Source organism: Mobula hypostoma, chromosome 12 (genome assembly GCF_963921235.1).
Source record: "Mobula hypostoma chromosome 12, sMobHyp1.1, whole genome shotgun sequence".
In the NCBI taxonomy this organism is placed as follows: Eukaryota; Metazoa; Chordata; class Chondrichthyes; order Myliobatiformes; family Myliobatidae; genus Mobula; species Mobula hypostoma.
Window position 1 is genome coordinate 5862869 of NC_086108.1, and position 27773 is coordinate 5890641.

General features: G+C 44.1%; 1 protein-coding gene across 1 annotated transcript in view; it reads left to right on the top strand.

Annotated features, from left to right (window-relative positions):
- The window catches only part of LOC134355109 (SPARC-related modular calcium-binding protein 1-like), a 192711-nt gene extending 165876 nt beyond the window's left edge, over window positions 1–26835 (top strand). Inside the window, exon 12 of the mRNA XM_063064856.1 lies at window positions 26806–26835. Coding sequence (XP_062920926.1) covers window positions 26806–26819 — 14 coding nt within the window. The 3' untranslated portion in view covers window positions 26820–26835. The remainder of the gene's footprint in view (window positions 1–26805) is intronic.
- Window positions 26836–27773: the final 938 nt, after the last annotated feature.

The window sequence follows — 27773 nt, forward strand, 5'->3', positions numbered from 1 at the left end:
GTGAAAGAGCTGGTGCTCTGGTCAGTCTAGAGGGAGTATAGGAGCCAGGGCCTCAGGGAGTTTTAAATGATCACAGTTAAACATCTCCTAGTGAGCAAGATACCAAACCATTCTGTTTTACAAATAATACGATGGAAATTAGCAGGGTTTAACTGTACTCTCAGTCAAAAGTCACCAATATTTCCCTTCTAATGCAACTAAGATAATTTATTTAGGTCCATTATCTTAGTCCAGGAATCTTATGGCGCATAACAATAAATAAAATAATTAAATAAGTAGTGCAAAAATAAAAGGAAATAAAGTAGTGAGGTAGTGTTCACGGGTTCAATGACCATTCAGAAATGGGATGGCAGAGGGGAAGAAGCTGTTCCTGAATTGCTGAGTGTGTGTCTTCAGGCTCCTGTACCTCCTCCCGGATGGTAACAATGAGAACAAGACATGTTCTGGGTGACGGGGGGTCCTTCATGATGGACGCTGCCTTTCTAAGGCACTGCTCCCTGAAGATGTCCTGGATACTGTTGTGTCTCTACAACTACATCGCAATTAAAATGAAAGCATGTACACGGAGATGTCTTTCACTGGTGTATTCACATTGCCGTGAGAGAGTGAGTGAGAGAGAGAGGGTGAGTGAGAGAGTGTGTGAGAGAGAGAGAGGAGAGAGAGAGTGAGTGAGAGAGAGAGGGTGAGTGAGAGAGTGAGTGAGAGAGAGAGGGTGAGTGAGAGAGTGAGTGAGAGAGAGAGAGGAGAGAGAGAGTGAGTGAGAGAGAGAGGGTGAGTGAGAGAGTGTGAGAGAGAGAGAGGGAGAGAGAGTGAGTGAGAGAGAGAGGGTGAGTGAGAGAGAGAGGAGAGGGTGAGTGAGAGAGAGAGGGTGAGTGAGAGAGTGAGTGAGAGAGAGAGGAGAGAGAGAGTGAGTGAGAGAGTGAGTGAGAGAGAGAGGGTGAGTGAGAGAGTGAGTGAGAGAGAGAGGGTGAGTGAGAGAGTGTGTGAGAGAGAGAGGAGAGAGAGAGTGAGTGAGAGAGTGAGTGAGAGAGAGAGGGTGAGTGAGAGAGTGAGTGAGAGAGAGAGGGTGAGTGAGAGAGTGAGTGAGAGAGAGAGGGTGAGTGAGAGAGTGTGTGAGAGAGAGAGGAGAGAGAGAGTGAGTGAGAGAGAGAGGGTGAGTGAGAGAGTGAGTGAGAGAGAGAGGGTGAGTGAGAGAGTGAGTGAGAGAGAGAGGGTGAGTGAGAGAGTGAGTGAGAGAGAGAGGGTGAGTGAGAGCACACACAGTGTGCATGCATAGACAACAGATCAATGCACATGGGTGAGTTATCAGCCCATCAGTAGTGCAAAGGGGGGTTATTGCTCTAAAAGAAATTGGTCCATTATATTACACTTCCTGCCCCTTTAGAGTACTGCAACATTTAAATGTATATGTACAAAACATTCAATTTCTCTTTCATAAACCCATATTCCAAATAAGCATGCTTTCACAATAACAGTCCATAACTACCTTCACTGTACTAAGGATTCACTCTTTTGGCTGGCGAATGATTCTTTCAGGATAGCACCTCTGGACCTGTGCGTGGCATCAGGTTTGGTAGGTGTCTTGTCTAAGACAACGTTCTCATTTTCCCATGTCATGTTGCTGTCAGTGACATTATCATCACTGAGAGGTAGGTGCGGTGACGGTAATGTGTCCATCTTGTTGGATGCGGTCGACTCAGATGTGCTCTTCAGCTGAACATTTAGTATCTGGTCCACATAATGTCTCCATGTCTGATCTCCAAAATCTTCTGTGTACATCAGTGGTCCAGTCCTTGTCTCTATTCTACCAGGTGTCCACTTGTCTTCTCAGTAATCTTGGGCTAGGACTTCCAGTCCAACCTCGAAGCTCCTTGCTGATTTACTTGGTAACTAGATGAACTGTTTTTCCTACACTTCCCTCTGTAGGTCTGGTTTCAGGAGGTCTATGTGAGATCTCACATTCTTGCTCATGAACAACATTGCAAGTGTTTGATTTGTCATCACATGAACAGAGTTCCGATACACAAAAAGAAAGTTGTCCACCTTGTGCTGCAGAAAAGTGTCCTCCTGTCCGCCACTTTAATGGACTTGAAAGTTCGAATAAACCTTTCAGCTAACCCATTCATTGCTGGGTGGTGAAGAGCTGATTAGAAATTAATGATGCCATTTTTCTCCTTGAATAGTCTGAACTCTTCTGACGTGTACTGTGATGCGTTGTCACTCACAATTTGTTCAAGTAAGCCATTTCTGGTGACGATAGCCCTCAGAGCGGGAAGGGTGTTTTCTGATACGATCTCTGGCCACTTGGAATGAGCATCCACAACAATCAGAAACATGGAGTCCATGAATGGCCCAGCAAAGTCAATATGCACTCTTCCGTGGGTGGAAAGGTGCCTGTGGGGGTTCATTTTGAACTTTGTGGCATCCCGAACAGCTTTTGGTCAAATTATGGATGAGCCATGTGAGAATAGGACCAATCAGATGTGATAGTGGAAACGTGTGCATGGAGTCAGCGGAGGTAGCGGAGGTACTTAATGAATACTTTGCTTCAGTATTCACCAGGGAAAAAGACCTTGGCGATTGTGGGGATGACTTACAGTGGACTGAAACATTTGAGCATATAGGCATTAAGACAGAGGATGTGCTGGAGCAGTGGTGAGCAAGTTGTTGCAGAAGATCCTGAGAGGCAGGATTTATGAGCATTTGGACAGACATAATCTGATTAGGGATGGTCAGCATGGCTTTGTCAAGGACAGGTCGTGCCTTGCGAGCCTGATTGAATTATTTGAGGAAGTAACAAAACACATAGATGTAGTGTATATGGATTTCTGTAAGGTATTTGATAAGGTTCCCCATGCAAGGTTCCTTCAGAAAGTAATGAGGCATGGGATCCATGGAGACCTTGCCTATGGATCAAGAATTGGCTTGCCCACAGAAAGCAAAGGGTGGGTATAGATGGCTAGTATTCTGCATGGAGGTTGGTGACCAGCGGTGTTCTGCAGGGATCTGTTCAGGGACCCTTACTCTTCGTGATTTTTTATAAATGACCTGGATGAGCAAGTGGAGGGATGGGTTAGTAGGTTTGCTGATGACACAAAAGTTGGGGGTGTTGTGGATAGTCTTGAGGGTTGTCAGAGGTTACAGCGGGAGATCGATTGGATGCAGAACTGGGCTGAGAAGTGGCAGATGGAGTTCAAGCCAGATAAGTGTGAAGTGGTTCATTTTGGTAGGTCCAATTTGAAGACAGAATATAATATAATTGGTAAGACTCTTGGCAGTGTGGAGGATCTGAGAGATTTTGGGGTCTGTGTTGATAGGACACTCAAGGCTTAATGTTGTTAAGAAGGCATATAGTGTGTTAGCATTCATCAACCATGGGATTGAGTTCAAGAGCTGTGTGGTAATTTTACAGCTATACAAGACCTTGGTCAGACACCACTTGGAGTACTATGTTCAGTTCTGGTTACCTTACTACAGGAAGGATGTGAATACTATAGAGGGAGTGCAGAGGACATTTACAAGGATGTTGCCTAGATTGGAGGGCGTACCCTATGAGAATAGGTTGAGTATACTTGGCCTTTTCTCCTTGGAGCGACGGAAGATGAGAGGTGATCTGATAGAGGTGTATAAGATGATGAGAGTCATTGATTGTGTAGATAGTCAGAGACGTTTTCTCAGGGCTGAAATGGTTAACATGAGGGGGCATAGTTTTAAGGTGCTTGGAAATAGGTACTGAAGGGATAGAAACATAGAAACATAGAAAATAGGTGCAGGAGTAGGCCATTCGGCCCTTCGAGCCTGCACCGCCATTTATTATGATCATGGCTGATCATCCAACTCAGAACCCCGCCCCAGCCTTCCCTCCATACCCCCTGACCCCCGTAGCCACAAGGGCCATATCTAACTCCCTCTTAAATATAGCCAATGAACTGGCCTCAACTGTTTCCTGTGGCAAAGAATTCCACAGATTCACCACTCTCTGTGTGAAGAAGTTTTTCCTAATCTCGGTCCTAAAAGGCTTCCCCTCTATCCTCAAACTGTGGCCCCTCGTTTTGGACTTCCCCAACATCGGGAACAACCTTCTTGCATCTAGCCTGTCCAATCCCTTTATCATCTTATACGTTTCAATCAGATCCCCCCTCAATCTTCTAAATTCCAACGAGTACAAGCCCAGTTCATCCAGTCTTTCTTCATATGAAAGTCCTGCCATCCCAGGAATCAATCTGGTGAACCTTCTTTGTACTCCCTCTATGGCAAGGATGTCTTTCCTCAGATTAGGGGACCAAAACTGCACACAATACTCCAGGTGTGGTCTCACCAAGGCCTTGTACAACTGCAGTAGTACCTCCCTGCTCCTATACTCGAATCCTCTCACTATAAATGCCAGCATACCATTCGCCTTTTTCACCGCCTGCTGTACCTGCATGCCCACTTTCAATGACTGGTGTATAAGGACACCCAGGTCTTGTTGCACCTCCCCTTTTCCTAATCGGCCACCATTCAGATAATAATCTGTTTTCCTATTTTTGCCACCAAAGTGGATAACTTCACATTTATCCACATTAAATTGCATCTGCCATGAATTTGCCCACTCACCCAACCTATCCAAGTCACCCTGCATCCTCTTAGCATCCTCCTCACAGCTAACACTGCCACCCAGCTTCGTGTCATCCGCAAGCTTGGAGATGCTGCATTTAATTCCCTCATCCAAGTCATTAATATATATTGTAAACAACTGGGGTCCCAGCACTGAACCTTGAGGTACCCCACTCGTCACCGCCTGCCATTCTGAAAAGGTCCCGTTTATTCCCACTCTTTGCTTCCTGTCTGCCAACCAATTCTCCACCCACACCAATACCTTACCCCCAATACCGTGTGCCTTAAGTTTGCACACTAATCTCCTGTGTGGGACCTTGTCAAAAGCCTTTTGAAAATCCAAATATACCACATCCACTGGTTCTCCCCTATCCACTCTACTAGTTACATCCTCAAAAAATTCTATGAGATTCGTCAGACATGATTTTCCTTTCACAAATCCATGCTGACTTTGTCCGATCATTTCACCGCTTTCCAAATGTGCTGTTATCACATCTTTGATAACTGACTCCAGCAGTTTCCCCACCACCGCGGTTAGGCTAACTGGTCTATAATTCCCCGGTTTCTCTCTCCCTCCTTTTTTAAAAAGTGGAGTTACATTAGCCACCCTCCAATCCTCAGGAACTAGTCCAGAATCTAAAGAGTTTTGAAAAATTATCACTAATGCATCCATTATTTCTTGGGCTTCTTCCTTAAGCACTCTAGGATGCAGACCATCTGGCCCTGGGGATTTATCTGCCTTCAATCCCTTCAATTTACCTAACACCACTTCACTACTAACATGTATTTCGCTCAGTTCCTCCATCTCAGTGGATCCTCTGTCCCCTACTATTTCTGGAAGATTATTTATGTCCTCCTTAGTGAAGACAGAACCAAAGTAATTATTCAATTGGTCTGCCATGTCCTTGCTCCCCATAATCAATTCACCTGTTTCTGTCTGCGGGGGACCTACATTTGTCTTTACCAGTCTTTTCCTTTTTACATATCTATAAAAGCTTTTACAGTCCATTTTTATGTTCCCTGCCAGTTTTCTCTCATAATCTTTTTTCCCCTTCCTAATTAAGCCCTTTGTCCTCCTCTGCTGAACTCTGAATTTCTCCCAGTCCTCAGGTGAGCCACTTTCTCTGGCTAATTTGTATGCTTCTTCTTTGGAATTGATACTATCCCTAATTTCTCTTGTCAGCCACGGGTGCACTACCTTCCTTGATTTATTCTTTTGCCAAACTGGGATGAACAATTGTTGTAGTTCATCCATGCAACCTTTAAATGCTTGCCATTGCATATCCACCGTCAATCCTTTAAGTGTCATTTGCCAGTCTATCTTAGCTAATTCACGTCTCATACCTTCAAAGTTACCCCTCTTTAAGTTCAGAACCTTTGTTTCTGAATTAACTATGTCACTCTCCATCTTAATGAAGAATTCCACCATATTATGGTCACTCTTACCCAAGGGGCCTCTCACGACAAGATTGCTAATTAACCCTTCCTCATTGCTCAAAACCCATTCCAGAATAACCTGCTCTCTAGTTGGTTCCTCGACATGTTGGTTCAAAAAACCATCCCGCATACATTCCAAGAAATCCTCTTCCTCAGCATCTTTACCAATTTGGTTCACCCAATCTACATGTAGATTGAAGTCACCCATTATCACTGCTGTTCCTTTATTGCACACATTTCTAATTTCCTGTTTAATACCATCTCCGACCTCACTACTACTGTTAAGTGGCCTGTACACGACTCCCACCAGCGTCTTCTGCCCCTTAGTGTTACGCAGCTCTACCCATATCGATTCCACATCTTCCCGGCTTATGTCCTTCCTTTCTATTGCGTTAATCTCTTCTTTAACCAGCAACGCCACCCCACCTCCCCTTCCTTCATGTCTATCCCTCCTGAATATTGAATATCCCTGAACGTTGAGCTCCCATCCCTGGTCACCCTGGAGCCATGTCTCTGTGATCCCAACTATATCATAATCATTAATAACAATCTGCACTTTCAATTCATCCACCTTATTACGAATGCTCCTTGCATTGACACACAAAGCCTTCAGGCGCTCTTTTACAACTCTCTTAGCCCTTATACAATTATGTTGAAAAGTGGCCCTTTTTAATGCTTGCCCTGGATTTGTCGGCCTGCCACTTTTACTTTTCTCCTTTGTACTTTTTGCTTCTACGCTCACTTTACACCCCTCTGTCTCTCTGCACTGGTTCCCATCCCCCCTGCATCCTCCACTCTGCCTGGGGGAGAATGCCAGATACCTCCAAGCTCTGAATTTCAGCATCCACTTTAGGATGTAGTGCGTAAGGCACTGGGCACGCTTTACAGAATCTTGGTGTTGCTGCTGCATCCAGTTCAATTCTGGCCTTCATGCCTTTGAGTTTATCAATCCCCTTCTCAAACACTTTCTCATTAGCATCAAGCAGTTGTCACAGTCTCTGGTTAGTGCTTCCATTTGGGCTGCAGTTTCCTGTTGATGACACACTGAGAGCTTTGATTATGTATCAGTTTAGTTGGATGTTTCTCAAACATTCACGTCCGAAAAGTGCCAGGCCTCCACTGTTTAAACACATAAAGCCCTAACTGCTGTGTTTGGCCTCCATACATCACGTTCACTTTGAGTTTGCCTTTGGGAGACACTTTTTCACCTGCGTAGCTCTTTAGCATCACCAAGGTCTTTTCTGATGGTAGTTTAGAAAACAGTCTGTTGTAGTCAGCCCCTGAAATTATAGATAGACAAAGCTGACACTGCATCCAGCTCCATTTTCAGTTTTACACCAGACACATCTATTGTGATCCATATGATTTTGTGATCTGCTTCAGTAATCTAGGCACTACTGTCAGACTCTGTGTTAACTGATTCTGTTTCACATACAGTCACTTTATGCATTCATTTGGTTTTGTGTTTGAAGCTTTTCACTCTGTGTGGTTTTTCTCTTTGGTTGTGCTTTTTGTCTGACGTGCACAATCTCTCTATGTGACCTTGTCTGTGACATTTTCTGCAAACTTTTTCTTTGAACCAACAGTTACTTGCATCATGGGAGGCTTTACGACATCAATAACATTTTTAGTTTTTTGCACCATTCTGGGACATTTTGTGCATTGCACATTCTAACCTCCTTTTCTGTAGCCCTGCTGCACCCTTTGCTGCACTCTCTAACGATATTGTAATAGTCAATGCCCATTCTAAGGTTAGGTCTCTTTTTCCAGTAGCCTCTTTTGAGTGATTATGCATGCCACATACAAGCCTGTCCCTTAATGCATTAGAAAGTCCATCTCTAAAGTCACAGTGTTGGGAAAGTTTGTGTAGTTCTGCAACGTATTCAGAAATGCTTTCACCCTTTTGTTAAATCCAAATCTTTCAGTTATTACTAACGGTTTAGGGCTCAAGTGATTTTGTAAAATTCTAAGAATTTTGGCGAACGTCTTGCTTGCTGGCTTTTCAGGAGTTGCTAAGTTGCGTAAGGGACTGTACATTTTAGCTAAGAAGTGTGGAGACTTTCTTTTCCTCATTCACGTTGTTTGCATTACAATACAGTTCAATCCTCTCGATATACGATTGCAGTCCTCAATAGCACTATCAAATTCGTCAACTTTCCTTACTAATGCCATCGTCACGTTATTTTCACTTTAACTTTGCTAGTTGTGTGTCTTTCACAGAGTACTATGCAGTTACTCACATGTCCCTTTGTTCGCATCCGCGACGGACTTCTCTGCACTGATTAACTCTTTCCTCTCACTGTTTCTCTTCAAAGTCTATTGTCCCGTATTATCTGAATGGTGGCCGATTAGGAAAAGGGGAGGTGCAACGAGACCTGGGTGTCATTATACACCAGTCATTGAAAGTGGGCATGCAGGTACAGCAGGCGGTGAAAAAGGCGAATGGTATGCTGGCATTTATAGCGAGAGGATTCGAGTACAGGAGCAGGGAGGTACTACTGCAGTTGTACAAGGCCTTGGTGAGACCACACCTGGAGTATTGTGTGCAGTTTTGGTCCCCTAATCTGAGGAAAGACGTCTTTGCCATAGAGGGAGTACAGAGAAGGTTCACCAGATTGATTCCTGGGATGGCAGGTCTTTCATATGAAGAAAGACTGGATGAACTGGGCTTGTGCTCGTTGGAATTTAGAAGATTGAGGGGGGATCTGATTGAAACGTATAAGATCCTAAAGGGATTAGACAGGCTAGATGCGGGAAGATTGTTCCCGATGTTGGGGAGGTCTAGAACGAGGGGTCACAGTTTGAGGATAGAGGGGAAGCCTTTTAGGACCGAGGTTAGGAAAAACTTCTTCACACAGAGAGTGGTGAATCTGTGGAATTCTCTGCCACAGCAAACTGTTGAGGCCAGTTCATTAGCTATGTTTAAAAGGAAGTTAGATATGGCCCTTGTGGCTACAGGGGTCAGGGGGTATGGAGGGAAGGCTGGGTTCTGAGTTGGATGATCAGCCATGATCATAATAAATGGCGGTGCAGGCTCGAAGGGCCGAATGGCCTACTCCTGCACCTATTTTCTATGTTTCTATGTTTCTATGTAACTGTCGGAACAGTTGGTGATATTCACTGACATTCAGGTTTGTACTAATTGCCAATTTGTTGTGTCTCTATAACTACATACCAATTAAATAAAAGCACACGTGCGGAGATGTCTTTAACTGGTGTATTCACATTGGAGAGAGGGAGATGCACATGTGTAGACAACAGATCAATGCGCATAGGTATGTTATCAGTCCATCATTAGTGCCAAGCAAAGTCATTACTCTAAAAGAAATAGATTCAGACATTACAGATACTACCACAGTATACTAAATTATGAGGGGTTTAGATAGGGTAAATGCAAACAGGCTTTTTCCACTGAGGGTGGGTGATACTGGAATTAGAGGTCATGGGTTAAGGGTGAAAGGTGAAATGTTTAAGGGGAACATGAGGGGAAATTTCTTCATTCAAAGGGTGAATGAGCTGCCAGCAGAATTGGCGGATGTAGATTCTTTTTCAACATGCAAGAGAAATTTGGATTGGTACATGAATTAAGGCACGTGGTTAAGGCTTTCATCTAGTGATCTGAAGGTCGCTAGTTCGAGCCTTGGATGAGGCAGCATGTTGTGTCCTTGAGCAAGGCACTTAACCACATATTGCTCTGCGACGACATAGATGCCAAGCTATATGGGTCCCAATCCCCTTCCCTTGGACAACATCGGTGGCGTGGAGAGGGGAGACTTGCAGCATGGGCAACTGCTGGTCTTCCATACAACCTTGCCCAGGCCTGCGCCCTGGAAACCTTCCGAGGTGCAAATCCATGGTCTCACGAGACTAACGGATGCCAACAAACATGAATGGGAGGGGTATGGAGGGCTCTGGTCTGGGTGCAGGTCAATGGGATAGGCAGAGTAATAGTTTTGCATGGACAAGATGGGCCAAAGGGCCTGTTTCTGTGCTGTAGCACTCTTTGACTTCAGCATAAGCTTAACACCACTTTTGAAATTTGGTGTTTACAATTCCCTGTGTGTAACGCTAAAAGACTCGAAACGAAAGAGAAGATTGGTTTGCTGCTAGTTGAATTGAATTGACTTTAATACTTACATCCTTCAAATACACAAGGAGGAAAAATCTTAACGTTATGTCTCTGTCTAAATGTGCAATGTATAGTAATTTATAATAAATGGTATGTACAACAGGATCGTAATTGTAAACATAGAAATACAGTCGTGTCAGCATGAGTTAATCAGTCTGATGGCCTGGTGGAAGAAACTGTCCCGGAGCCTGTTGGTCCTGGCTTTTATGCTGCGGTACCGTTTCCCGGATGGTAGCAGCTGGAGCAGTTTGTGGTTGGGGTGATTCAGGTCCCAAATGATCCTTCAGGCCCCTTTTTACACACCTGTTTGCTGAACCTGGAGGTTAGGTTGCAAACGTTTCATCACCAGTCAAGGTGACATTATCAGTGCGCAATTGAGTGATTTATTGTTTTGTGCTTCTGCCAGGATTCTTGTAATTTCCCAGACGAACTTGTGTCCTTCTTGGTCTGCATGTCCTGAGATGAGTGACAGAGGACTGCATAACTACAAAAATCTGGACTGAAACACAAAACAAGAAATTGTAGGAGTGTCGACAAAAATTGATACAAGCGTACTTACTTCCACTCCCAAACAAATGGCAGTGTCATATATATATATGTGTTTGTGTGTGTGTGTGTGTGTGTGTGTGTGTGTGGGTATGTATGTATGTATATACACACACACACACCCACACATATATACATTTTGGATGAATTCTGCCTCATGAAATTACAAAATCAAGAGAATTCTTAGAAGTTTAGTTCTCAGCGGAAGACTCCATTAACAGGCATATTGAACTGGACACAATTTATAAACCTGTGCATCTGGGACCAAGGAGTGAGTCATGGACACTCGCGGAGCCAACACTCACAATGAGTGATAACCAGGGATACGGGCCAGTGGAGATCACTAAGCTCTCTAGTTGGCCGAGACCCAGTGGAGACTAGCAGTCGGTGCAACAGGCAACCGATCAGAACAACGGGTCAGACCATATAAACATGAGGATTCGGCAGGAGCAGCGCTCAGTTGGGCACTGATGATGTCACCTTGACTGGCAACGAAACATTTGTGACCCGACCTCCAGGCATGGTGAGGTAAAGTGGGCTCACAACGTATGTCACAGCTTCCGTCAGATAGCATGCTAAACTGAGGCTCTGTTAGCCTTTTCAAGTGAACGTTTCAAATTACGTGTCACTATTTGATTAAGATCAGATTGTTCAGCTGCAATCCCTCAAAGTTCAAAGTACTTTTATTACCAAAGTACGTACAAGTTATACAACCATGAATTCCGTCATGGACAGGCAGCCATGAAAGAAAGAAAGCTCAGGATAAAAGACCGTCCGACACCCAATGTGCAGAGGCAAAAAAACATATCATGCAAGCAATAACCACAAGCAAATAACGTTTTGAACTGAAGTCCACAAACAGAGTTGGAGAGCCAAGCAGACACCGCGGAGCAGTGAGCTGAACCAGCCCGTACATCACCTCGGATGCCAACACCCAGACTTTTCAGTCTGGACTGGCATCTAAATCGATGTCCAAACGTCGAGTTCAGTCACCTCAATATACTCTGGTGCTTGAATCTTCCCGCCTTGATTTGGTCAATACCTGACCTTTCTGATTTGGCATGCTGCTTAAATCGTGTCTACATCACGGTATAAACTAATTTGTTATTCATTTCATTGATCTTTTTGGAATTTCTACTTTGTATATAACTTCACTGCAATATTCAATGCAATTCAAATCAAGTTTATTTGTCATTCAACCATACATGAGTACCATATATACAGCCAAACAAAACAGCATTACTTTGGGACCAAGGTACAAAACATAGTACCAACAGTCACACAGAGCACAAAGCACACTTAGCATGTACATAGAAACATAGAAACATAGAAAATAGGTGCAGGAGTAGGCCATTCGGCCCTTCGAGCCTGCACCGCCATTTATTATGATCATGGCTGATCATCCAACTCAGAACCCTCCCCCTGCCTTCCCTCCATACCCCCTGATCCCCGTAGCCATAAGGGCCATATCTAACTCCCTCTTAAATATAGCCAATGAACTGGCCTCAACTGTTTCCTGTGGCAGAGAATTCCACAGATTCACCACTCTCTGTGTGAAGAAGTTTTTCCTAATCTCTGTCCTAAAAGGCTTCCCCTTTATCCTCAAACTGTGACCCCTTGTTCTGGACTTCCCCAACATCGGGAACAATCTTCCTGCATCTAGCCTGTCCAATCCCTTTAGGATCTTATACGTTTCAATCAGATCCCCCCTCAATCTTCTAAATTCCAACGAGTACAAGCCCAATTCATCCAGTCTTTCTTCATATGAAAGACCTGCCATCCCAGGAATCAATCTGGTGAACCTTCTTTGTACTCCCTCTATGGCAAAGATGTCTTTCCTCAGATTAGGGGACCAAAACTGCACACAATACTCCAGGTGAGGCATCAGTAAAATACAGCCCCATGGAAAAAAGAGTCCAGATCCTGAGTCCATGAATGCCACTGGAATCTGCAGTCGACCACAATACAGCTTGTCTCCTGACGAGCCTACACTGCGGGACAGCACCAATTCCAGCCTGGTCGCCGTGCCACACTGCCCCGGTGGAGTGCGCTGGCTCTAACACCTCTCTCCTGGCGGCTGTAGACAGGCGACATCACGGCTTGAGGTTTATTCCTCGCCATGACTGAGAACACAGTTTCCCTGCCAGCTGCCAATAAATCAATGGAAAGGACTTGTAGCATTCCACATTAACGACGTCAAAAAGGCTCTTGCGATCACAAGAAAATTTTGAGTATTTGAAGTAATATAAAAATACTTGCACTTTAAAGCTGATGGATGATGTGTGAAGCACCCTGGATCATCCTGAAAGAAATTCCTTGAAAATTCCTCATTTCCTGGAACCTAGGAGCTAGCTACAATTAACTTGGAGAGCTCACATTTAACAAACTTTCTCTGCTCATGACATTTGCCGGTATTCCTGGAAATCACTGAGAAACAAACAACTGCCAGAATGGTAATGTCTGCCAAGTGGGACATGAAACTCCAAGATGTTGCCAGGACTGGAGGACCTGAGTTCTAAGGAAAGATTGAATAGGTTAGGGTAAAAGATTGAGGGGAGATGTGGTAGAGGTATACAAAATTATGAGGGGTACAGATAGGGTAAATGCAAGCAGGCCTTTTCCACTGAGGTTGGATGGGATGACAACTAGACGTCATGAGTTACGGGTGAAAGTTGAAAAGTTTAAGGGGAAAATGGGGTGATCTCTTTCATTCAGAAGGTGAACAAGCTGCCAGCGCAAGTGGTGCATGCGAGCTTGATTTCAATGTTTAAGAGAAGTTCAGATAAGTACATGGATGGGAGGGGTTTGGACGGCTATAGTCCAGGTACAGGTTGATTGAAGTAGGCAGATTAAATGGTTCAGCTTGGACTAGATGGGCAGAAGGGCCTGTTTCTGTGCTGTACCTTCCCATGACTCTATAGTTTCTCAAGGCTGTTCTGGGTTTCTGGTGGATGGCCTTGATGATGGATGCTGCTTTCCTGCGACAGCACTCCACATAGATGTGCTCAGTGGTAGTGAGGGCTTTACCCTGATGGACTGGGCCATATCCGCTCCTTTCGTAGGCTTTTCCTTTCAAAAGCATGAAGTTCCATACCAGGCCGTGATGCAACCAGTCAGTATACTTTCCAGTTCACATCTGTAGAAGTTCTGAACCCAATCCTCCAGATAAAGTTAATGAAACCTTTGTACAAGTCTAAGCAGAGCTCCAAAATGCCTCTTTCAAAGTTCAAAGTATACTTGTTATCAAAGTTACGTATATGCCATCACGGAACAGGCAGCCGTCAATCCCGGTGGATCATGGGTTTGTGCCTCCGGTGGTCTGGGTTAAGCTGTGTCTGCTGTGACTGCGGGAGTGACAGTCCTTGCCACACTGTACAGCAGAACACTGAGGAAGCTCTGATGTCTTGGGCAGCTTGGGCACAGGGCTTTTGGCAGGCTCACTTTTCCTCTGCTTGCTGCATCAGAGTGGTCTTGTATCTCAACAGACCCTTCTTCACCTCCTGCTTCCAGGCACACCTGTCTGAGGCGACTGACTGCCACGTGGTGGTGCAAAAACCGAGGGTCTTGAGGTCGCGCTTGCAGGTGTCCTGGCAGCGCAGCTGGGGTCTTCCTGTTGGCCTCTTTCCAGAGTCCAGCTCCCCAAAGAGAAGGTCCTTTGGTATGCGCCCATCTGCCATGCGCAAGACGTGTCCTAGCTGGCTTGTCTGCCTCTCAGGAGGCGGTACCTGCTGTCTCTCGAGCTCTGTGTTGTTGGTAACCTTGTCTTTCCAGGTGATGCCAAGTATGCGTCTGAGGCAGCGGATGTGGAAAGCGTCGAGTCGCTGCTCTTGTTCTGTGCGCAGGGTCCAAGTTTCGCTGGTGTAGGAAAAGTGCTCAGCACACAGGCTGTGTACACCTGAACTTTGGTGTTCATGGTGACTCTGTTGTCGGCCCAGGCTCTCTCAGTCAACCTTGAGCAGGCTGTGGCTGCTTTTCTGATGGGCTTGTCGTCCTCGCTTTCGAGTGACTGGCTTTTTCTCTTTTTCAATATTTCTCACATAAAAGAATACAAAGTACAGTATATATAGTATCGATTACAATATATTGGAATCACAAATATAGTTTCATTACCCTATATCCGTATATATTAAGTTTAAACATAATATTGAAAAGATATCCTTTGTTATACAAAAATAATCTAGACCCACTACCAGAAAAAAACCCAGCTGTTTGGTTAAAAAAGAGGAAAAAATCCTTATCATATAATCAAAACATATTGTTAGCCAACATCTGTGCTTAATAGCAAATCAAAGATTTTGAAAATAATTCAAAAAAGGTCCCCACAATATTAAAAAATCTTGTCTAGGTTCAGAAATTGAACAGCGAATCGTCTCTAAATTTAAGCAAGACATAACATCATGTATGAGTAGGTGGTGAGGCATCCTTCCACTTAAGCAACAATGCCCTCCTGGCACCTAAAAAAATAGAAAAAATGCGATTTGAAAGTGAAAAATTCACTAAACCAAAATATTTTCTAAATTGTACCCAAATCCTCAAGGTGTGTTTAACTACAAAATTATCAGTTAAGTTACTTAAAGATAAAGGAATTCAGGATCCGAGAAGAGAATGATAGAAAATTTATTAACAGAATTAGCTTCTAAAGAAACCCAGACTGTACAGTCCTCTCGATTAATATAATATAACCAAAACGTAAGAATCCGTATGTTGACTGCCCAGTAATAAAACCTAAAATTGGGTAAAGCTAAACCTCCATTTTTTTTTAGTTTTTTGAAGATGAACTTTATTTAATCGAGAAATTTTATTTTTCCATATATAAGAAGATATAATAGAATTTAGAGAATCAAAAAAGGATTTAAGAATAAAAACAGGTACGGCCTGAAATAAATATAAAAAATCAAACAAGATATTCATTTGATGGAATTAATTCGGCCAATCAATGATAAAGAGAGGGGTGACCAATTTGATAGTGCCTTCTTAACATAATTCAGAAGTGTAAAAAAATTACTTTAAAAAGGAATTTATAATTCCCAGTAATTGTTACGCCCAAATAAGTAAATTGATTTCTTACAATTTCAAAAGGAAGGTTAGTGTTAACTAATACCAAATTATGCAAAGAAAAAAGTTCACTCTTATGAAAGTTAAGTTTATATCATGAAAACTGACTAAAGCAGGAGAGTAAAGAGAGTACGGAAGGTAAAGAAGACTCCACATTAGAAATGTAGAGCAAAAGGTCATCAGCATAAAGCGACACTTTGCGAGTAATACCCCTCCTTAAAACACCAGTGACATCATTAGATTCCCGGAAAGCAATAGCTAAAGGTTCTAAGACCAAATCAAAGGGCAGAGGACTCAAAGGACAACCTTGTCTGGTTCCATGTTGAAGTTTAAATGGTTTAGAATTCTGAGAGTTAGTAAGTACCTGAGCGGAGGAAGACAGATAAAGTAATTTAATCCATTGAATAAAATTGGGCTCAAAGTTAAATTTTTCTAAAGTTTTAAATAAATAATTCCATTCAACCCGATCAAAGGCTTTCTCAGCATCTAAGGATACCACACATTCCGATATCTCTTTAGAAGGAGAATAAATAACATTCAATAAATGATGAATATTAAAGCAGGAGTATCAATTTTGATAAATCCAGTTTGATTATCAGAAATAATAGATTGCAAAATATTTTCAATCCTATGAGCCAAAAGTTTAGATATAATTTTAGCATCAACACTAAATAAGGAAATTAGTCTCTAAGAAGAACATTCAGTTGGATCCTTATTCTTTTTAGGAATAAGCAAAATAGAGGCTTTATGAAAAGATGAGCTGCCAGACGAGGTGGTAAATGCGGGTTCTTTTTTAACATTTAAGAATAAATTGGACAGATAGATGGATGGGAGGTGTATGGAGGGATATGGTCCGTGTGCAGGTCAGTGGGACTAGGCAGAAAATGGTTCGGCACAGCCAAGAAGGGCCAAAAAGCCTGTTTCTGTGCTGTAGTTTTTCTATGGTTTCTATTGTGGCAACCTACCTAATTTAAAAGAGTCTGAAAGGACTGAATATAATTGAAGTGTAAGCAAAGAGGAAAATGCCTTATAAAATTCTCTAGAAAATCCATCAGGACCTGGAGACTTCCCCAAGTGCAAAGGGTGAACAACCTCGGCAATTTCCTCATAAGAAATGGGCTGATCCAGCAATTTTCAATTATCATCAGAAAGTGTAGGAATGCTTAATCGATCTAAGAAATTATTCATTACAGTATTATCTTTAGGAGGATCAGAACTATAAAAATTAGAATAGAATTCTCTAGAAGTATCATTTATTTCTAAGTGATTGGATGTTTTATCACCATTAGCTTTACAAATTTCTTTAATTTGCCGTTTAACTATAAAGGTCTTCAACTGGTTAGCCAATGGTTTACCCATTTTACCATGAACAGAAAAGTGACTTTTATCTTTTAAAAGTTGTGTTTCAATTGGATGTTAAAAGCAGATCGTATTTAGTTTGACTTGAGCTTTTTCTTCCTTTGCTTTCTCTGAGTGAAGCCTCTCTTGACTGAAGCCTCGAAGATCTAAAGCCTCAAGATGACCACTCTAACTCTGTCCACTCAGGTGATGGCCGCTCCACTTGCCCCTGCCTTCCTTTAACTTGCTCTTGCTAATCAATCCCAAATGCCGATTGGATGCTGGTCAAAGCTCTCTGTTGCTGTACCGTCATGCTGCTGGCTTTCCTACTCGGGCAGTGAACCTGAGTGAAATCCCCTCCTCTCAAAACTTCCAATGTCCAGATTGGTTGCTGGTCAAAATCCCGGGGGGAGGGGGGGACTAAAGCCCCATAGCCCCTCCCCTCTTCCACACACAAGCAGCAACAAAAGCATCAGCCCCCTCCCACCCACCATGCAAAGCCCCCAAAGGGTCCATCAAAAACCACTGTCTATCCCAACAATTGGACATCTCACACAGGTTCCCTGTCTCACTAATGGGGGGGAGAGAGAGAGATCGCTCCTGCAACAGTGAGAGGGAAGGCCAACAGCTTGCTGTTTTGATGTTACAATCTGTAGCGTTGCTTATTTGAGTCCCCCGGCTCATGAACCAGCAGAAAGAGAGAGGGGGAGAGGGATTGGTTGAGTGTAGAAGCCTCTGACAGCTGCTCGATGTTTCAATCTCTTGCCTCGCTTCAGTCGGTGACATTGGTGAGGAACTGAGTCGTCCACAGGACCGCACACGAAAGGCGCGTGTCTTCAAAACCATTTCTGCAGATACCAAAATGACAGGCCACTCAGCCAATTCCAAAAGCAAGAACCCACCGCCCGTGAAGAACCGTAGTTTGAACTACAGTTGTAGATCACAGATTCCGACAGGACCCCAGCGACCTTGAAAAGGAAAAAAAAAACCCATTAGAACATGAGATTTAAACTGTTTTGCAGATGAACTGGAAGAAGTTGCCCAGGTCCACAAAAGCTTCCTGCGCTATCTTCAGTTAACATGAACCTTCAGATCAAATCATCATCTAACCAGTAGCGGGAGTTGAGCTTTTGCCCTGGACATCTTACAGCAAGCACAGCTCCTCAGAAATGATTCTCTGTAGTAATTTCACAAAAGACAATTACATTTCTGTTCAATGGAATTAACATCACCATGTATCCAATCTGTTGAAATAGCACTGAAAATATCTCTGATATACACTCAGTGTATACAGAATATCATTATAAAGTGGCCACTGAATGAATGTTTGTGGTCTTCTGCTGCGGTAGTCCATCCACCTCAATGTTCAGGGATGCTCCTCTTGGATGAGGGAATTAAATGCAGCATCTCCAAGTTTGCGGATGACACGAAGCTGGGTGGCAGTGTTAGCAGTGAGGAGGATGCTAAGAGGATGCAGGGTGACTTGGATAGGTTGGGTGAGTGGGCAAACTCATGGCAGATGCAATTTAATGTGGATAAATGTGAAGTTATCCACTTTGGTGGCAAAAATAGGAAAACAGATTATTATCTGAATGGTGGCCGATTAGGAAAAGGGGAGGTGCAACGAGACCTGGGTGTCATTATACACCAGTCATTGAAAGTGGGCATGCAGGTACAGCAGGCGGTGAAAAAGGCGAACGGTATGCTGGCATTTATAGCGAGAGGATTCGAGTACAGGAGCAGGGAGGTACTACTGCAGTTGTACAAGGCCTTGGTGAGACCACACCTGGAGTATTGTGTGCAGTTTTGGTCCCCTAATCTGAGGAAAGACATCTTTGCCATAGAGGGAGTACAAAGAAGGTTCACCAGATTGATTCCTGGGATGGCAGGTCTTTCATATGAAGAAAGACTGGATGAACTGGGCTTGTACTCGTTGGAATTTAGAAGATTGAGGGGGGATCTGATTGAAACGTATAAGATCCTAAAGGGATTGGACAGGCTAGATGCGGGAAGATTGTTCCCGATGTTGGGGAGGTCCAGAACGAGGGGTCACAGTTTGAGGATAGAGGGGAAGCCTTTTAGGACTGAGATTAGGAAAGACTTCTTCACACAGAGAGTGGTGAATCTGTGGAATTCTCTACCACAGCAAACTGTTGAGGCCGGTTCATTGGCTGTGTTTAAGAGGAAGTTAGATATGGCCCTTGTGGCTACAGGGGTCAGGGGGTATGGAGGGAAGGCTGGGTTCTGAGTTGGATGATCAGCCATGATCATAATAAATGGCGGTGCAGGCTCGAAGGGCCGAATGGCCTACTCCTGCACCTATTTTCTATGTTTCTATGTTTCTATATCACTATTGTAACGCGTAGTTATTTGAGTTACTTTCGCCTTCCTGTCAGCTTGAACAAGTCTGGCCGTTCTCCTCCAAATGGTCTCCAACAAAGCATTTTCTCCCACAGAACTGCCACTCACTAGATGTTTTTTTTGTCGTTTTTCTCACCATTCTCTGTTGTGCATGAGGATCCCAGGAGACCAGCAGTTTCTGAGCTACTCAAACCACCCCATCTGGCACCAACAATCATTCCACGGTCAAAGTCACTTAGATCACATTTCTTCCCCATTCTGATGTTTGGTCTGAACAATGACTGAACCTCTCGATCGTGTCTACATGCTTTTATGCACTGAGTTGCTGCCACATGACTAGCTGATTAGATATTTGCATTAACGAGCAGGTGTACAGTTGTACAAAGTAGCCACTATGTATGTCAAAGCAGAATTAAAAATAATAAATTAACAATAAATTTACTTACTTATTTACTGCCTGTTGTGCAGCTGGTGTTTAGGGCAGCAATGAAGATCCTCCATCTCTGGTGGTGTTCAGGGCTTCCTTCATCATGTCAGTAGCTTCCACTTGGTTTTCACCACTGTCAGTTATGCAAGTCCCGGGTGGAGACTCAGGAATACCGTCACACTCAGACGTAGAAGGATTCTTCATTGCTGTTTCCATGACAGTTTGGCCTCTACCCTTGACCTGCTTGGCATGAGAGACCCTACCAAGAGCCAAAGCACCAAAGCCCTGACTCCAGCCAGCATAGTTTGCCAGGTCACTGAGGCACGCAAGCCTCCAAACCCTACGACAAGGTTGTTTTGCTCTTGGAGGAGCAGTAACACTGACAAAACTTCAGACTCATATCGTTCAAAGCATCGTCACTATGCATCCTGTAGTCTTTAGAGGTCTGTGTATTTCCTTGACTATAGATTTTTCTTATTGCAAATTAAAATTTTGGCAGATTTTAAAATCTGAAGGTTGTAAAATTGTATGCTCTGTATTGTCGCGTGAACAAAGGCACAAGAGGGAAAAAGCTGGTAGAAATGAGGTAAAGTCTTTATTCAACAAAATGAATAACAGCAGGCAGCATGCTGAGACCTTTTTAAAATTTATTTTAGATTTATTTCGATTAGATTATGAGGACATGCAGTCCTCTTTTATTGTCATTTAGTAATGCATGCATTAAGAAATGATACAATGTTTTTCCAGAATGGTATCACAGAAACACCTGACAAACCGGCTGAAAAACTGACAAAAACCACATAATTATAGCATATAGTTACAGCAGTGCAAAGCAATACCGTAATTTGATAAGAACAGACCATGGGCACGGTAAAAAATCTCAAAGTCTCTCGAAAGTCCCATCATCTCACACAGACGGTGAACCTCTAGCACCGCAAACTTGCTGACGCAGCATCCCGGAAGCATCCGACCACAGTCCGACTCCGAGTCCGTCCGAAAACTTCGAGCCTCCGACCAGCTCTCCAACAGCAAGCACCGAGCACCATCTCTGCCCAGCGATTTGACCCCAGCCCCGGCAACAGGCAATAGGCAAAGCCGAGGATTTGGGGCCTTCTCCTCCAGAGATTCTCGATCGCACAGTAGCAGCGGCAGCGAAGCGGGCATTTCAGAAGTTTCTCCAGATGTTCCTCCGTGTCTCTCCCGGCTGTCTCCATCAAATCAGGATTGTGCACGGCCCCCTAGTTAACACATACGATATCATTCGGAACGGCCGCACACGCTGCGTCGTGCCGCCATCTTCTCCTCCTTCCCTTTTGGAGGAAGATGCCCGCTTGGCCCAACACTAGATGGCATTTTATATGCTACAGGTCAAAGGACAGTTCTCTATTTACAAGGATCTTTGGGTTATGTATAAATCTCACACCTCCTTCTTCGCACCCACACTAGAAACTCACAAATGGATTTTAAATCAGCAGCATCTGGTCTTCCAAGTAACTGTGCTTCGCAACGTTTAGGAACCCAATGTTCAGAGCTACGGTCCATATTCAGATCTGAAGACTGGTGACTGAAGTTATTGGCTAAATGTCCCAACCCCAAAAATGCCACATCAGTCCACGTTTGTAATTAACCAGCAAGTCACCTTTGCTTTAGGTAGCTTGACATTCAAGGTTCTAGTGAAGCAATTTTCCATAGCATCTAAGGGACTAGTGAAGCTAAATTTTATTGATTTGTTGACTGAGATACAGTGTGGAACAGGCCCTCCTGGTCCTTTGAGCCACGCTGCCCAGCAATCCCCCGATTCAATCCTAGCCTAGTCAAGTCAAGCCAAGTCAAGTTTATTGCCATTTAACTATATAGAAACATAGAAACATAGAAACATAGAAAATAGGTGCAGGAGTAGGCCATTCGGCCCTTCGAGCCTGCACCGCCATTTATTATGATCATGGCTGATCATCCAACTCAGAACCCCGCCCCAGCCTTCCCTCCATACCCCCTGACCCCTGTAGCCACAAGGGCCATATCTAACTTCCTTTTAAACATAGCTAATGAACTGGCCTCAACAGTTTGCTGTGGCAGAGAATTCCACAGATTCACCACTCTCTGTGTGAAGAAGTTTTTCCTAACCTCGGTCCTAAAAGGCTTCCCCTCTATCCTCAAACTGTGACCCCTCGTTCTAGACCTCCCCAACATCGGGAACAATCTTCCCGCATCTATCCTGTCCAATCCCTTTAGGATCTTATACGTTTCAATCAGATCCCCCCTCAATCTTCTAAATTCCAGCGAGTACAAGCCCAGTTCATCCAGTCTTTCTTCATATGAAAGACCTGCCATCCCAGGAATCAATCTGGTGAACCTTCTTTGTACTCCCTCTATGGCAAGGATGTCTTTCCTCAGATTAGGGGACCAAAACTGCACACAATACTCCAGGTGTGGTCTCACCAAGGCCTTGTACAACTGCAGTAGTACCTCCCTGCTCCTGTACTCGAATCCTCTCGCTATATATGCCAGATTAATATGTATATAATGATGTATATAATGTATATGACCGTATAATGTATAAAGGAACAAGACAATGTTTCTTCGAACCTAGGTGCAAGGCACAGGGATAGTCATAGTCATAGTCTTACTTTAGTGATCTCAAGGGAAACTGGTTTTCGTTACAGTTGCACCAACCAAGAATAGAGTATAGATAAAGCAATATAAAACCATAAATAATTAAATAGTAATATGTAAATGCCAGGAAATAAGTCCAGGACCCACATAACACACAATAGCTTATGACGGTAAGGTTAAAATCTACAGATGAATCACACATAAATAACAAACTAAAGGGTATTAATATTAAATATTGAAGGTATGGAACAGATTAACCAGTGACACTTTGAATGCGATGCGCAGGGAGTTCAGAAACCTAATGGCCTGGAGGAAAAAACTGTTTCTCATCCTGACCGTTCTTGTTTTTATGCATCGTAGTCTCCTGCCTGATGGTAGAAAGTCAAAGAGGATGCTGGCTAGGTGGGTGGGATTCTTGAAAATACAAAGGGCCCTGCATATGCAGTGCTCCTGATAAATGTCCCTGATGGAGGGTAGGGAGCCCAATGATCCTCTCAGCCATTCTCACGGTCTTCCGGTTCCGGTTCGATACTCGGCTTCTCCCAGATCAGATGATTGGCAGGCTGTTCTCAATGGTGGTCCTGTAAAAGTTAAGGGAGGTTGGAGATTCTCGCTTTCCTCAGTCTCCTCACGAAATGGAGGTGCTGCTGTGCCTTCTTGTTCAGGGAGTTGATATTGAGGGACCAGGACAATCATGGGACAAGCTACAATGACCAATTAACCTACTAACCCATATGTCCTTGCACTGTGGGTGGAAACTGAAGCACCCGGAGGAAACCCATGCGGTCACGGGAAGAGTGAACAAATTCCCTACAGGCAGTGGCAGGAATTGAACCTGGGTTTCCAATACTGTAAAGTGTTGTGCCAACCACCATGATACCGTGCCACCACACGGGGAGAGCATGCCAACTCCTTATAGGCAGTGGCGGGAATTGAACCCAAGTCACCAGCACTGTAAAACATTGTGCTAACCACTGCATTAATGCTGAGGCTGTGTAAGGTCACACTGGAGCAGCTTTGAGCCCCTTATCTGAGAAAGGACGTGCTGACATTGGAGAGGGTCCAGAGGAGGTTCACGAGAATGACTCCAGGAATGAAAGGGTTAACGTATGAGGAGCGTTTGATGGCTCCGGGCCTGTAACTTGCTAGAGTTTAGAAGAATGTGGGGAGGGGGGTGGTGTCTCATTGAAACCTCTCAAATGTTGAAAGGCCTCGATAGAGTGGATGTGGAGAGGATGTTTCCTATAGTGGGGAAGTCCCAGACCAGAAGGCTGTACCATGGAAGCAGGTTCACGGGTTTGGTGAGTGAGACAGAAAACACTGACTACGAATAAGCATATTGATCATTTATTTACCAACAGTAAAAGATTCGACCAAACATCCAAGTCTCCCCAAAGTTACACAGACTACAAAACTAAATATTCAACAATCAGATACTTCGCTAAGAGTGCGCACGGGCCTTCTGTGTCTGAGCGTACCTTCCCAGTGGCCCTTCAGCACCGGTCACGACCTCACTGTGAGGAGCGGCCTGGAGACAAAAGCAGAGAGATCGAGCCTCCCCCACCTGCTTTTCTCATACCCTGAGGTGCCGAGAGACCGAGCCTCCGCCACCTGCTTTTCTCATACACTGAGGTGCCGGAAACCGGACACCGGACACCGGAGCCGCGACACACAAGGCGACCAATGGGAAAGAGCTGCCGCATCCTTCAAACGGGCCCGTCGATGACTGGCACGACGGAAGCGGCTTTCCACCGACAAGGAAACACCCGCACGTAACAAAGAATACAATAACCCCCCTTCAGAACAGGGATGAGGAGGAATTTCTTTAGCCAGAGGGTGGTATTCATTGCCATGGATGGCCATTGGGTATATTTAAAGTGGAGTTTGATAGCTTCTTGGTTAGTGAAGTTGTCCAGGGTTACGGGGAGAAGGCAGGAGAATGGGGTTGAGAGGGATAGTAAATCAGGCGTGGAATAGACTCAATGGGCTGAATGGCCTAATGTCTTATGGTCTTATCAAGGTGAGCTCCCCCTTTAACAAACTACCACTCCATTCTTTGTCTCCCTGTCTCTCACCGCCCGGAGAATTGCTCGGTTCAGCACTTGGCATCACCTCATTCCAAATGAGCCCCCAGTATGCAAGGTGTTTTATATCGTTCAAAATAGCTTTGCAAAGAACGTTAATACACTGGAACCCCTAAAAATGTTACAATAACATTGCCAAGAAATGTCAGGCTTCAGTGATGAACTCCAAAAACCAGCGTTTTAAGCGGCCAGCATGATCCACAGACCGTTCAATCATTCATTTAGCCAGTCAGTATAAAGAAAAACAGGAAATACTGAGCTAAAATGTATTTATTACACGTAAATTATTGGATTTCTCAAATGTGGTGCTGTCTTCAAGGGAGTTTGAAAATGACCTCACTGTATTTAGTCTGGTGTAAGTTTAAGAAACCATTAAAACCTTGGTCTGCAATTTTTTTACGGCACTCCTCACTTAGACAGGCTCTCAGAGCGCTTCACGTGGGGCAGAGCCGGCCACCCAGGAGAGGTTCTGGTGGGAGGCTAAATGCATTTTCAAAGAGTTAGATCTTTAGGAGGCTTTTGAAATCGAGTAGAGACGCAGCAGGGTAAAGTGCCAATTAAATATTATTTTTATATATTGAATATCAATGGAAAGGACTTTGATCCACTAGAATTACATGCAGCAAGTGTTTAGGGGAAAATAGGTTTGATTCTTGGAAATTGTACACAATGGAAATGGATTCTGCACAGAGATTCGACAGATGATATTGGAACTGCCAGGTCCTGATGCTTTTGATCCGAGCTTCTTCAGAAGTCAAGAATGAGGCTTAAAACCTGTCGATTACCATCGTTTATTAAGCGTTACAAAAACAGAATGCGGGGAAAGAAGGTGAAGCATGAGGGTGAGGAGAGAAAGAATGAGGGAGGGAGAGAGGGGGAGGGTGAGAGAGAGGGAGAGGGAGAGAATGAAAGGGGGAGAGGAGAGAGGGGGACAGAGAGAGGGTGAGAGAGAAGATAGGCAGGAGAGAGGAAAGGAGAGAGAGGAAGACCTTGAGATAGAGAAAGAGATATGTAGTGGGACGGAAAGGAACACGAAGAGTGAGACTGATCCAGCGTGGTCCAGTTTGCTAATTCTACTGAACTTGCAGATAACGCTTAACCAATGAGGTGGTCCCTGTTCAAGTAAGGCGATACCCCCAACTACAGCCACTGAAAAACTCACAAGTATATTCGTGATTATATAAAAATACAAACAAGCAGAAGAAAGATAAACTACAGGAAAAATAACAATTCTACAGGCCAATCAAACAGAACTAAACTGGAAGGGGAGGATGGGGCACAATAGACAACCCCATCAGATTCACAGGTGAAGTGTTACCTCACCTGGAAGGGCAGTTTGGGGCCCTGCATCGACCCAAGCAGTGAGGGGGGAGGTGTAGCCACCTAGGCCGCTTGCGTGGGTAAGTGCTGGGAGGGAGATTAGGGTGGAGGGGCGAAAGCACGAGGGAAACACGGAGGGAGTGATCCCTGCAGAAAGCAGAGAGTAGGGGAAGGGAAAGACGCGTTCAGTGGTAGGATCCCTTTGGAGATGGCGGATGTTGCAGAGAATGATGTGTTGAATGCCTAGGCTCACGGGGTGATTGGTAAGGAAAACTCAGATGTCACTCTGAGAGTTTAACTTCGAACAGTACAGCACAGAAACAGGCCCACAATGTTGTACTGAACCAGCTAAAAAGCAAATCAAAAACACACAAACACTTACCCCTCCTACCTACAGTGTGCCCATGTCCCCCCATCTTCCTCACATCCATGTGTATAACCAAGAACCTCTAAAGCCTCTAATATATTTACCAGGCAGCGCATTCCAGGCATCCACCTCTCTCCGAGTAAAAAACTTACCCCTCACATCCCCCTTGAACCTACCCCCACCTCCCTCACCTTCAATGCAAGCCCTCTGGTACTAGACATTTCTACCCTGGGAAACAGATACTCCCTGTCGACTCTATCTCTGACTCTCATAATCTTGTAAGCCTCTATCAGATCTCCCCTCAGCCTCCAGTCCTCCAGAGAAAACAACCCAAGTTTACCCAGCCTCTCGTGATAGCACACGCCCTCCAAACCAGGCAGCATCCTGGTAAACCTCTTCTGCGCCCTCTCCAAAGCCTCAACATCCTTCCTGTAGTGGGGTGACCAGAACAGTATGTGATACTTAAACGCAGATATTGTAAAAACAGTAAAATAAAACTAATTCAGTGCATTTCTTTTCTTTTTTCTTCCAGCAAACTCGCCATGAGAAAATTCAGCTTGACCAAGCAGGAGTTGACAACATCCTACAGTGGAACAGTTAGATTTAAGCACTTCAGTCACACTTTCCCTTGGCAGATATTTGCACTGTGAATTGTAGAATAATTGTAAAAAGGATTAATAGATTGTAAGACAGCCACTGACATGTAACCTAGCCTGGCTGGTTGTTGAATTGTAAGATATTGATACACTTGCGGCATTGCTGCTAATGTAGTATAGGGGAAAAACTGCATGTAGTTGACATACAATGTATGTTTTTTTTGTATTTTTGCTAAAGCTTTTAATTCATTGTCAGCAATTTTTTGATTTATAGAGAAAATTCCAAAAGCAGAAAGAATTTTGAATCTTAATATCTGAGTCAGAGTACCATCTTGCAAGTGTTTACTGTGGTGACTTGTTGATCTGAAAGGCTATTGTTTACGAATTTAAAAATTACAGATGACACCAAATCCCAACATTGAAGTCTCAGTGGCCACCCATTTCAATTCTCCATCTACTTCCTATTCCCATTCTGACATGTCAGACCATTGTCTCCTCTCCTGCCACGATGAGGCCATGTTCAGGTTGAAGGAGCAACACCTTATATTCCATCTGGGTAGTCTCCAACCTGATAGGATCAACATCGATTTCTAGTAATTGCAAATCCTCTTCTTCACCATTTCCCATTCCTGTTTCCCACTCTCACCTTATCTCCTTACCTGCCCATCACCTCCCTCTGGTTCCCCCCCCCCTTCCTTTTCTTTCATGGTCTTCTATTCTCTCGTCAGGTTCCCCTTTCTCCAGTCCTTTATCTTTCACCAACCAACTTTCCAGCTCTTTACTTCACCCCTCCCTCTCTCCATTTCTCCTATCACCTCGTACTTCTTCTTCCCCTTCCCCTACCTCATACTCTGACTTCTTCCCCCTTCCTTTCCAGTCCTGAAGAAGGGTCTCATCCCAAAAC